We start from the raw sequence: 13260 nt of genomic DNA, 5'->3' as shown, positions 1-13260 counted from the left end.
CAACCTGACATACCCAGGGAAAGGCCCACACAAGGGTATATGACCCCCTCTGTGCTGTGACCCTTGGCGCATGTACAATTCCTTCCTCTGTATAGAGACAAGTTCATGAATACAAAGTTTACATGTCTGTCCTAGGAACACTTGATAAATGCTCATTTAAAAAAGAAATCGGTCTGCCACCACTTACCTATTACTCTTTCTACAATATGATACTGTTTGTTTAATTCCGCAGATAGTTCTTGCTGGCAATTGTAATATTCCACATCTTCTGGCGTTACCTTTGATAGCCTGAACAGAAACAAATGATGATTTTCTATAATGTTTGTAGGTCATATTTCTCATATAAGCATTACCAAGAAAACCTTTTCAATAACAATTATTGAACACAAACTCTACAACTACCTGTTGAGGTCTCACCAAAAAAACAATTGTGTGGGAGGATTCTTGGACAGCATAGCTCTCAATGATAGGGCAATCAATCATATCTAACCTTTAAGGGTATGGCAACAGAAGAGGCAAAATTATGACTTTTGTGTGTAAAAAGCACAGCTAAGAGAACCAAGTTGAAAAATAACTTCACCTCAAAAGGTAGTGATATTTGTGAGGCAGCCAGAGTAAACTCACAGACTAAAGAAAAACAATAGGTACTACGGGAGGAACATTGGTGTTGTGGTCTATTAATGCAGTCATTTTGTACATTTGTTTCTTCTGCGTGAAATAGCATGTAAAGTCACCCTTTAGAGTAGCCCATTAGCAGTATCGAATGCCTCAAGGATTAATACAAATTACATGAGAGTCTTGAGAATAAACACTAAATATTTTTGAATGAGGCTTATGGGGAAGATGGCAGCTGAGAATGCGGAGGTCATCTGAGTTCTGGAAAAGCTCTAAGCAGCACAGCCACATTCTGCAACATTAAGAGGTAATCTCAAGTCTCAGCAGGTCCTAGCAGCACAACAGAGTACCTCTCAATTAATCTTTGGTGAAAGACGTAAAGAAGATCAGCTCGGATAACAGGTTTGTTTGAAAGAGACCCAGAACCTTATGCCATCACAGGCTGCCCATATAAGGTAGGTGTTCAAGCATTGCATTTCAAGCTGAAGCAACCCGTGGATAATGGGCATACAAAAAGAATCAGATTACAACGTGTGTGTTATAATTGTAAGAAACCAGTTGTAAAGGATGTGAGTCCTCCACAAGTAACTAAGTCTACAATTGTCGTTTTTACTGAGAACCAAGTACCCCAAAATAGCACTTGACCCCTTAAGGGTAGCGAAGCAAAGCAGTCCAAGGCCTACTCAGGGGAGGTTATTTGGGCTGATAAACCGAGCTTGCTGGTACACCACTACAATACACAAATTATTGTCCAGTCTGTGCTTTTCTTTCAACAAGGAAACAATTTTATCACCACACACATGCCATAGAAATAAGTACAATTTTTTTTGTAGCATATCCACCTTTTTGTAAAAGAGACCACATAAAATGAACAGCCAATCAGAACAGCCTCACCCCATAGAACCTTCTTGAGAGAGCCTCAGAGCCTCTGATTTTCGTAGCCGTTGTACAACAGTATAATAGAGCATGCTGAAGGCTGAGCTTTCCCAGGGGAGGAGGGTGGGCGCATGGGAATCTATGAAAGTTACCAATACTGGAGAACCAAAGTTACAGGTAAACGCTTCAGCGTACTCAAAATAGTAGCATGAGCACTTCACAGAAATAAGGAACACGAGGCAAAGCCGCTTCAGCATAATATAACCAAACCATTAAGCAATTTCAACACAATATAACAAAAAACATTTAGCGATTAGCATGTGTAGTAAAGTGGCTCTGTATAGACTGTTCCCAAATAGGTAGTGTGTACAGAGTCCACAGTCCCCAGAGGTTTGGCAGAGGCTAAAGTTAGATATAACCTTACTCTCTAAAGTGGTAGATTGGTCGAGCAGTAGGGCAGTATCCGAGGACAGTGTAAAGCATTTGTTGTACACACTCAGTCAGCAAATGGTCTCACACACTCAAAAACTGAACTCTAGGCCAATGGTTTGTATATAAAAATATATGGTTGTTTTATTTTAGAACCAACAATAGGTATCAAAATATACTTTCTCAAAATGAGATGCTTTGGTTAAATACTTTTCAATAGGCAATAGTTTTCAATGCAATAGTTACAGTTTGTTGCAATTGGCAACACAATTCAAACACAATTATACATTGAGCTCAATGGGAAATTCGAAGTAAATGCAATTGGTTACTTTTCTAACTCCAGGACTGGATGCTAGACTCAGTCCTGGGACAGTTCCTCGAAACAGGTGAGTAAATACGTTTTAGTTACTGTTGTGATTTTTAAGCAATATTTTGGTATTGTAAAAGTTGACACTTGGAAACTTTTTCTAATAAAATCATCAATGTTATCCTATGGGAGGAAATTCACCTAGCTGGTAAGTGAGGTTATTGTTACTTTTTCTAGCTCAGTGTTGGATCCTGGATCCAGCACTAGTGTACCACCTGTAAGCATTTGAGAGAATGCGTTTAGGTTATACAGGCGATTTTTAACGAATATTTGTAAGTTTGCAAAATCGACACTTAGAAACTTTTTCAGCAAAAACCAGGCAATGTTATCCTATGGAAGGAAATTCAAGTTGCAGGTAAAGTATGTTCTCGTTACTTTTGTAATCCAGTGCTGTGGTCCTAGGCTCAGTACTGGGACATCTATCGACACAAGAAATTTCACAGAAAAACAGTCACTGGTTTCCTATGGAAGAAAATTGAGTTAGCGGTAAGTATGGTTGTAATTACTTTTCGGGGTCAGGGGTGGGCACCAAGATCCAGCACTGGGATCTCTCCTAATAGCAGGTGAGTATTTTCGATTTCGTTACTCAGTTGATTTTAGGTGAATATTTTTAAGTTTAGAAACTCCACACTTAGAACGAACAAAGGCTGCAAGTTCGGGGACGAAGATTCTTCAGGTGCGACCACCACTTTGAGAGGTAAGTTGGATAGTTGGAGGATAGGTAGGTACCCAGGTGTTGGGCACAGGGGGCCGCAGGGCGTCGGGGTGCCTTTTGGTGTCGGGAAATCTCACCCTCTGTTGATCGCAGTTGGAGGGGTCCCTGGTTCTGAGGATACAGGCGTCATCAGGAGAGGAGCGTCGAGGTGGCTCCTTGGGTGCTGGATTTGTGGTCACAGTCACCGGGGGGACGTCCTCGTGGTCTTTGTCCACTCCAGCACAGGCCAGGCTTTGCGGGTGCAGAGTGTGCAGGGTATGCGGTTCCTGGCTGATGCCAGGGGTAAGTTACTTGCTTTGAGCAGTACCACTGCTCGTGGGAGTCCCAGATGCTTAGAGTCACAAGGTAGTCAGGTCCTCCGGGGTTTGTGAGGTTGCATGCCACGGGAGATGCCGGGATTTAGCAGGAGCAGGTTCGAGGGTCGACAGGCCGGTAGGGTCTTCCTCTTGTTAACAGCTGCAAGGCAAGTCTTCTTGCTTCTTGATCTTCTTTGCTGTTTTGGAATCTGGATCTAAGGAAGGAAGGTTCAGGGTGCCCCTAATACTAAATTTAGGGGCGTAACAGGTAGGTAAAGGGCAGGGACCACTGGGTCCCTGCCCTGGGGTGGGTACACCCCCTATCCTGCCACTCTCCTGTGGGAGGGGGGCCGTGGCCTAGTCCTGATTGGGCAGGGCTCCCCATCTTCAAGATGGCGAGAGCCCGGAGAGGACTTCACCTCGCCTCCCCACCTGTGGGGTGGGGGTCGAGACGAGGAAACTCGTAGACGAGCCCGTCGACGGATCCAAAGTAGACGCCGGTAAGGTTTTTGAAATCCTCGTTGACGTTATCGATGTTGTCGTCGTCGACGAGCGAACTTGTGGGACAGAAGCTGGTTTTTTGAAAGTTTTAGCCTTCGCAGAAGGAGGAGAAGAAGCCGAAGGCACATGGCTTGTCTTCTTCGCAGGTGCTACTTCTGAAGCAAGTCCTTCCCTCTCCTTTACGCCCCGGTGAGGAGATTTGATGGGACTACGCCTGTCAGACATATCAGAGGTATTTTGTAAGGCTTTTGAAGGTGGTTCTGAAGAAGTAGAAGGTGAAGACCTACCTCTTTTTTGTGATCTCCTCGATGAAGTAGCAGATGCAGCGTCATCACTGTCACTGGAAACCGGATCTTTCAGTGACTTAAGTTTTTGAAGCCAAGTGAGTAGACGTCCCTCACGGTCCTGCAAGGTCTTGGTGGAGAAGGTCCGAATCTGAAGTGAAGAGTTAAAGTGAAGAGTTGAAGTGAAGAAGAATTTGAAAAAAAACTGAGCAGAGCTCAGTGGAGACTCCCTTGCACAACGTGCGGTATAAAATCTGAGGCTCTGAGGCTCTCTCAGGAAGGCTCTATGGGTGGAGGCTGTTCTGATTGGCTGTTCATTTTATTTGGTCTTTTTTACAAAAAGAGGTGGATATGCTACAAAATGAGATGAGGCCTAGGCCTTATTCTTTTTTTGTACCTACTTCTATCGCATTTTTTTATTTACCGGGGACTCCCATCTCGACGACAGGGAATGATACAAGCAACGGGAATCTATGAAAGTTACAATACTGGAGTAAGCGGGTGCTGGCTGTGTCAGGGTGTCAACATATCAATAAATGCAACATAATTAAAGTCAATTTGTAAAGTACCTATACGTAATACATGTACCACTGTGGTCAATAGGGGAGTACCAAAGGGCATTTACTACACGTGGAAACTCGGCATTGTAAACCAGCAACATTATGAATAAACACTTTAATTCAACATATGTCCAAGATATTTTTACTTTTATGCATCTGCAAATACAGCTCTAGAACCAAACAGATTTACCTGCACTTCCAAGCCCATGTGGAAAAAGCATGAGATCAAGAAGAGATTTAAAATCACCAAAAGCTCTCTCAGGGGTATGAATAAAACCCCATGAGAGACTTTGATCAACTTTTGAGACCATCTTCTGGGGGGGGCTTCTGCGTTTTCCACAGCCCAACACATTTCCCAAAATGTTTTTGATGACCCTGCGCTTCGAGGGACACCACAAGGGAAGCACAAATGCAAATCAGTTGAACACTGGGGCTTATGGTGCCCTCTTATGCCCAGGAGCTTGAATACTAGATTAGTTGCTTCCCTGCTGTTTCTTCACTTTTCACTGTAGCCGAATGGTACATTCCTCCTTTGTTCTCTGCTTGGCGCCCAGTCCCTGGTGAACATACCTGCATCTTCAGCTCCACAGGGTCAATCTGCACAGTTTTGGGATCATTTTGCTCCTGTGGGCCACCACTGGATATCAGGAGCATTTATTTCAGGCCTCCTAGCCTCCAAGGGTGCTTTTTTTGGAAGCCAAGTTTTCTGGCTCCATGCACCAGATCAGTCCTTTTCCTGGCTCCTAGTGCTCTTACCCTGCTTTTGTGACCATTTTGCATAGTCAACATGCGAACCCTCGACCCTATATCCTCATCGCCACATGCACTCCTCAGGCCCCACAGCCTCCAGGATACTTACAGGGCACTTGTGTGTCCGCAGAGTAAAGGGCCAGTGCATCAAAATCCCAAGGGAACCATCTGGAGTCACCCAAAGAGGTTCCTTAATCTGGAGAGACCGTCCTAGTCCTGGGGGTCAGCTGGAGCTAAAGGTGCACCCAGCGCAATGAAAGAAAATGTGCAGGAAGTGGGTGCCGCACTGTTGAGGGCTCTATGATGTAGAGAGGTCTTGCAACAGTAAACAATTCAGAAAGCACAGACAAACAAGTTACTTACTTTTGGTAAAGCTCTTTCTGGTGGATAACTGTAGATTCCTCACCTTAGAATATGCCACCAATGCTAGCCTGGAACCAGACAACTTTGTTTTAGGGTTACTGCATGCCAATAGATGGCATTGTGCAGCTCCACGCTGACTTCTTAACCCCACAATTTACAGAGTAGAGCCATGTTTAAGTGCCACCATTGCATTCTGTAAGTTTGTCTCTTCTCTTTCCATACCCTAAGACATGGAGTTTGAACATTTGTTTGGGAATAGTGTGCTGAATTCTGGCATGGGACTTTTTTAGATGTTAAAAAGGGGCCATTCCACAGAACAATGAGGTGAGAGGTCAGTAAGGAATCTGTGGTTAGCGTATATACCAGAAAGAGCGTTATCATAGGTAAGTAACTTTCTCTTCTGATGGATACTGCTAACCACAGATTCCTTACCTTAGGAAGACTACAAAGCAGCACATAGCCACAATGGAGGGCCTGTGTAGTCGGTTAATCTGTGCAAAACCAGTGATAGCGGCCTTAGTCCTGGAGTAATTGGCTCTCAGACCACCAGTTATCCTAATGCAGGGCTAGCCATCTCACCAGGATCCTCTTCTGCAAAGCCTTCACTTTCTTCGCTCCCAAAAATCCCCACAGGGGCGTGGCCAAGATGGTGGTGCGGTAGGACGCAGATTCGTGTCCCTCCGATGCTGTCGTTCGTTAGCCTTGTTCTATCACCTGTTCCCAGGGCCATCCGTCCATGATTTGACAAGACAGGTCACCGGAGGGGCTCAGAGATCCTTTGTGGCGAGAAGTGCTGGCGAACGCACGGAGCACCAACACTTTCGTGCCTCTGTGTGTGAGAGGCTTATACGGACCCGCCCGCGGCCTGAGAGGCGATCCGGACCTCGCCGGGGCATGGTTCCAGGATGAAGGTATTCCGGGTGGCGCGTGGTCCGAGCGGCGACCCGGTTGCTTGCACCCCCGGCTGACCGCCCTGGCTGCGTGAATCGGAGGACAGAGCGCGGTAGAGAGGCCGGGCCAGGACTGGGCCTAAGCGGTCCGCAGACCGGCGGACGGAGCACAACTTGAGCATGGCCCTGACAACCACTGACCCCCAGAGATCTGCCCGGTACGTAATTCATTACCGGCGTGTCTGAGGGGTGCAGCGCCAAGAGCACAGCGCTATCAGCCCTGCCTACAGAGGGTTTGTTGTAACGGCGCCGGCTGGAGAGAAGTGCTGAAGACACCTGAGCAGAGGGCTGAGCGGGTGGTGAGCTGCCAATTCAGCCGCTTGTGCTCCCATCAGCTCGGCGGCAGTGAGAGCGGGCCTGGTGTGGGACCTGAGCGGTCCGCGGTTCGGCAGACGGGGCTGGGAGTGCGGTTAAGAAATCAGGGCTAGACTGGGTCTCAGCAGTCCGCAGATCAGCAGACGAGGTCCAGCTTGTGTGTGGCCCTGACAGTCAGCAGATTCCGAAGCTCCGGCGTGATTGAGGAGCACAGCACCAGAGGCACAGCGCTATCAACCCTGTCCTTGGTGGGTTCGATTTGACATCGCCGGCAGGACTGCGCGCAGGGAGAGAGGCGCAGAAGACACCTGAGCAGTGGGCCGAGCAGGCGGAGAGTGGCCTTTGGACGAGAGGTAGAGAGAGTGGATCTGGTGTGAGGCATTAGCGGTCCGTGGATCGGCGGAGGGTCTGATTTTGGAGAGTTGTCGTACAGAGGGGCACACGGGGCTCCAGCGATAAAGAGATTTGCATATACGGGGTTGCCTGCACCTACATTAGTACCTAGTGTGGCAGCAGGGGCCCATCGTGCTCGCGTAGGAAGGTGCACGACATGGCAGCATCACGCGCTCGGAAGGAGAAGTCGCTGAAGGAGCTCCTCCTAAAGCAGCCCGGGCAGTCCGCGAGCCAAGGTGAGAAGGGGGCAGCACAATGGAGGGCGAGAGAGTGGCGACCCTCGAGGAACACGATGTCAGCAGGGATGAAGAACTCCATCACCTGCAGCAAAACATGCTACGCCTCAGAGAGCAGAACATCGATCTTCAGGCTCATGCAGAAGACCTGGAGAACCATTCCAGGCGGAATAATGTGAGAATCAGGGGCGTTCCATGGAAGGAGGAAGAGGACGATCTCAGGGCATATGTCAGAGCACTATTCCTGCAAATCCTTGGGAAGGATGAGATATTAGACATTCAAATGGACCGTGTCTATCGAGTGGGCCTCCCACGAGGTAACAAAGCACCTCCCCCGGACATACTCGGTGTGTTCGCGATTTTCAATTGAAGGAACGCATCATTCGGAAAGCGCGGGAGGCCCAACCAATACAATTTCGTGGACACCAACCAGCCATATTCCAGGATTTGGCGGCCTCCACACTCATCAAGAGACGGGCATTGAAAGCGGTGACCACTCTCCTGCATGAGAACAATGTTCCTTACTCGTGGGGCCCCCCCCTTCCGCCTTATATTCAAACATCAGGGCAAGCTGCTGCAAATCAGATCACTGGAGGAAGCTCTGGAGATCCTTGGTCTTGAAGAACAAGTTACTTACCTTCGGTAACGATGTATCTGTAAGAAACATTAGTTAGTTAGATTCCTCACCTTAGAATATCCCCAGGCGTCAGACTGGATCCGGAAGATTTTTCGTCAGCAATACCCCTTGCGCGTCGCTAGGCGTCGTCTGCGGCTCCGCGTCAGTCGTCGGCGTCGTGCGCCGGAATGACGACGTCGGAGTACTTAGACGCCGCCCTCGCGCGCTGACGTCAGTTCTTGTACATAGCTTTCCGCGCCAGGAACGCAGAGCCATGCAAAGACCGACACTGGTGCCAAAAATAAAATCTAGGGGCCTGAAAAGGATAACCTTAACCCTAGATGTCAGTTCGCAGAACGGGGAGGATGGGTGGGTCGGTGAGGAATCTAACTAACTAATGTTTCTTACAGATACATCGTTACCGAAGGTAAGTAACTTGTTCATCTGAAAGAAACACGTTAGTTAGATTCCTCACCTTAGAATAGATACCCAAGCAATACCATCCCCGGTGGTGGGTCTGCGAACCAAGATCACACCAGAAAGTCCTGGAGGACAGAACGGCCAAAGAAGCCATCCCTCCGGACTTGGCTGTCAAGGCAATAATGCCTGGCAAACGTGTGTAGCGAAGCCCACGTTGCCGCCTGACAGATGTCCTGCAAAGGGACACCTCGTCCCAAAGCAGTAGTAGCCGCCGTGGCCCGAGTAGAATGGGCGCGCAGCCCAACAGGAGGGTCCTTTTTTGCCAAGGAGTAACAAATTTTGATGCACAAAACGACCCACCGAGAGATGGTCCGTTTGTGCACAGCTTTCCCCTTCTTAGCACCCACGTATCCAACGAAAAGTTGGTCGTCCACCCGGAACTGCTGTGTGCGGTCCAGATAAAAGGAGAGCGCACGTTTCGGGTCCAGACGGTGGAGCCTCTCTTCCTCTTTGGAAGGATGCGGAGGCGGAAAGAAGGTGGGCAAGGTGACAGACAGCCCAAGATGAAAGGGGGTCACCACTTTCGGAAGAAAGGAGGGACGAGGCCGAAGGACAACCTTGTCCGGATGAACAGAGAGAAAAGGAGGCTTTGAAGATAAAGCCTGGAGCTCACTCACCCGTCTAGCCGAGGTGATGGCTACCAGAAAAGCAGTCTTAAGCGTCAGCAGACGAAGAGGACAATTATGAAGAGGCTCAAAGGGAGCGCACATTAGAAATGTGAGAACAAGATTCAAGTCCCACTGAGGCATTACAAAAGGGACAGGAGGGAACGTGTGAGTAATGCCTTTTAGAAAGCGTGTAACTACAGGGGACTTGAAAAGAGAAGGCTGATCAGGAAGCCGCAAGAAGGCAGAGATGGCAGCAAGATAACCTTTCAAGGTGCCAAGGGCAGAGCCCTGCCGGGCCAAAGAAAGAAGAAAGATGAGAACCTCAGAAAGAGGGGCGGAAAGGGGATCCACAGCCTTTGCTGTGCACCATGCCACAAATTTGTTCCACCGGCAGGCGTATACCGTCTTTGTGGAGGGACGCATGGCTGCCAGAATGATATCACAGACTTCAGGAGGCAAGTCAAATGGCATCAACTGCCGCCGCTCAATCTCCACGCATGGAGGTGGAGGCTGGACAGGTTCGGGTGGAGGACCGTCCCCTGCTGCTGCGACATAAGATCCTCCCGAAGGGGCAGACGTATCGGAGGATCGGTCAACATACTGAGTAGCTCGGGATACCAGTACCTTCGTGCCCAATCCGGAGCCACCAAGATGACTTGGGCCCGGTCGTGCCTGATCTTCTTCAGCACTCTGGGCAGAAGAGGTATAGGCGGAAAGGCGTACAACAGACCGCAACTCCACTCGTGACGAAAAGCGTCGCCGAGCGAGTGCCGCCTTGGAAATTCCAACGCGCAGAACTGCTGACATTGCGCGTTCTCTTCGGTGGCGAATAGATCTAACCAAGGCTCTCCCCACTGCTGAAAGAGACCTTGCGCCACTTCGGAGTTCAGACGCCATTCGTGATCCATCATGCACCGGCGGCTGAGTTCGTCTGCTCTGGCTTCTCACAGAGCCCGCCAGATGTTGAACCACTAGGGTGACGCCCTGGTGTTCCAGCCACGTCCAGAGGCGCAGGGCCTCCTGACAAAGGGTCCACGACCCCACCCCGCCCTGTTTGTTGCAATACCACATGGCGGTGGTGTTGTCCGTGAACACCTGCACGACACTTCCCCTGACAGAGGGAAGGAAGGCTTTCAGTGCAAGTCGGATCGCTCTCAACTCCAACAGGTTGATGTGGAGACGAGACTCCGCCGGAGACCAGAGGCCTCTGATCTCCGCCTCTCCCATATGGCCACCCCATCCCAGGAGGGACGCATCCGTCACTACGACATGCTCTGGTTGGGGAAGGGAGAGGCTCTTGCCCTTGACCCAATCGCGGTCCGTGAGCCACCACTGCAACTGCTGTGCAGTGCCCTCCGAGATCAAGACATGGTCGGACAGGTTGCCGTGATGCTGGGCCCACTGAAACTTCAGGTCCCACTGCAGAGCCCGCATGCGCCGCCTGGCGTGATGCACTAGTAGGATGCAGGAGGCCATCAGCCCCAGAAGCCGCAACACTAGCCTGACCGAAACCCAGGATAGAGGCCGAAAGATGGGAATCAGGGCCTGTATATCCCGGACCCGCTGTTCCGGCGGATAGACCCGGAACTGCGCCGAATCGAGAACTGCTCCGATGAAGAGGAGCTTCTGAGAGGGACTCAAGTGTGACTTCGGCACGTTGATGGAAAATCCCAGCAAATGCAGGAGATCCGCCGTAGTCTGGAGGTGGGAGACGACTGTCTGGGGTGAGCCCGCCTTCAACAACCAGTCGTCGAGATAGGGGAAGACTGGAACCCCTGATCTGCGCAGATGAGCTGCGACCACCGCCATCACTTTCGTGAACACCCGAGGGGCACTGGTGAGGCCGAAGGGGAGCACGGTAAACTGAAAGTGCTCCTGGCCCACCGTGAACCGCAGGTAACGCCGGTGGGCCGGCAGGACGGGGATGTGGAAATATGCGTCCTGCAAGTCCAACGCTACCATCCAGTCTCCAGGGTCTAGGGCAGCTAGAACCTGAGCCAAAGTTAACATCTTGAACCTTTCCTTCCGGAGGAAGGCATTGAAGTTCCGGAGGTCCAAGAGAGGGCGTAGGCCCCCTTTGCCCTTCTTGGGAACCAGAAAGTAGTGGGAATAACAACCACGACCTACTTCTGGGCTCGGAACGCGCTCGACGGCCCCCTTGGCCAAGAGGGCTGAAACTTCCTCGTGGAGAAGATTCAAATGATCCCCCGAGATACGGTGGTGCTGCGGTGGCATGGCTGGAGGGGTCGTCTCGAAGGGGAGGGAGTAGCCCCTTCGGACGATTTGCAGCACCCACCTGTCCGATGTGATGGACCGCCAGTGGAGCAGGTGATGGCGAACTCTGCCGCCCACTGGCGAGGAATGGGCCTGAAAGCTCGGACTAGGAAGGCTTTGAGGCGGATGCTGCCGGGGTGGATGTGGGCTGACCTCGTCGTCCTCCAGAACCGCCTCGGCAGAAACCACGTCCGCGACCGCGCGCAGGTTGGTTCTGCGGCTGGTGGCTAGGCGTACGTGAGGAGGCACCCCTTCCTTGGCCACGAAAGGGGCGAAAAGCGGAAGTTTGCGACCGCGGGGCCGAGAGGCCCAAGGACTTGGCCGTAGCCCGGGAGTCCTTAAAGCGATTCAGCGCACTGTCCGCTTTCTCGCCGAAAAGGCGAGTGCCATCAAAGGGCATGTCCATGAGGGTGCTCTGGACATCGCCCGAAAAGGACGTGGACCGCAGCCAGGCGTGACGTCTAAGCGCCACTGAGGTAGAAATCGCCCTACCCAGCGAGTCCGTAGTGTCAAGCCCACATCGGATAGCATGTCGCGCTGCATCCCTCCCATCGGCCAGAGCCTGGGTAAGTCGTGTCTGGACCTCCTCCGGACACAGGGGCAGCACGTCCTCCACCGCATCCCACAGAGAGTGGGAATAACGGTCCAAAAGGCAGGCGGTGTTCAAAGACCGCAGGCCCAAACTAAGGGAGGAGAACAGCTTTTTGCCAAACTGTTCCAGCCTCTTGGAATCCCGGTCCGGCGGAGCGGTCGGGAAGGAGGATTGGGAGGTAGAGGCCTGGATAACCAGACTCTCGGGGGTAGGGTGTTGGGACAGAAAACTGGGGTCGCCCGGAGCAGGGCGGTGGCGCCTGGCGACGTTCCTGTCCACAGGAGGAACTGTGGAGGGCTTGGACCAGGTGCCCTGCAGAACGTCAGTGAGGGCCTCATTGAATGGCAGCAGAGGCTCAGTGGAGCTTGCTGCAGACTGAAGCACCTCAGTGAGGACGTTCGTCCTCACAGCCACGGCAGGTAGCTCGAGCCCAAGGGCTGCGGCCGCCTTGCGCAGCACCACAGAGAAAGCAGCACCCTCCTCCGAAGCCACAGTCGGAGGAGAGATGAATCCAGTGTCTGGAGAGGTATCCAGGCCACTGGCCTCCCCCAGTTCATCTGCCCAGTCCTGTGACAGTTGAGCCTGAACGGCCATAGGATCCTCGGATCCCTCCCAGTTGTCCCCATCATCCGATTCCTGGTATGCAGGAGGAAGGATCGGAGCCGGGCGATAGACAAAATGTGTCTCCAGCGGCGCCGAACGCGGCGTCCATCGACGCCGTATCGGCGCCGGGCCCGGACCGGGACTGAACCGGGGCTCGACGCCCAGCGGAGTCGGCGTCGGAGGTGGTACCGGTGTCGACGCCGGCGGAGGAGGCGTGACAAGGTCGACCGGCGTCGGCGGGGACTCGGGTACGGGTCCCTCGGGCGCTTGTGGCGTCGAGGCCGGAGCCGTCAACGGCGCCGGAGCAGCCGGCAGGCAAGGTTGCCCAGTCGGGTCCGCGGGGCCCGAAGGCGCGCCAGCGGGCGTCGACGGCGGAGCCAGGCTCCTCATGGCCGAGAGGAAGGCACTGACTTCCGCCGGCGTCGCGTCAGTCCCAG

At 51.8% G+C, this 13260-nt stretch overlaps 1 protein-coding gene across 2 annotated transcripts in view; it reads right to left on the bottom strand.

Moving 5' to 3' along the window:
- Positions 1–13260, bottom strand: part of CHD2 (chromodomain helicase DNA binding protein 2) — a 1941047-nt gene that overhangs the window by 1465266 nt on the left and 462521 nt on the right. For both annotated transcript variants that reach the window (XM_085644496.1, XM_085644497.1), the window contains exon 9: positions 188–288. In XM_085644496.1, coding sequence (XP_085500622.1) covers positions 188–288 — 101 coding nt within the window. The remainder of the gene's footprint in view (positions 1–187; positions 289–13260) is intronic.

This window comes from Triturus cristatus, chromosome 3_1 (assembly GCF_964204655.1).
Source record: "Triturus cristatus chromosome 3_1, aTriCri1.1, whole genome shotgun sequence".
NCBI lineage: Eukaryota > Metazoa > Chordata > Amphibia > Caudata > Salamandridae > Triturus > Triturus cristatus.
This window is presented reverse-complemented; position numbering and strand designations above follow the sequence as displayed.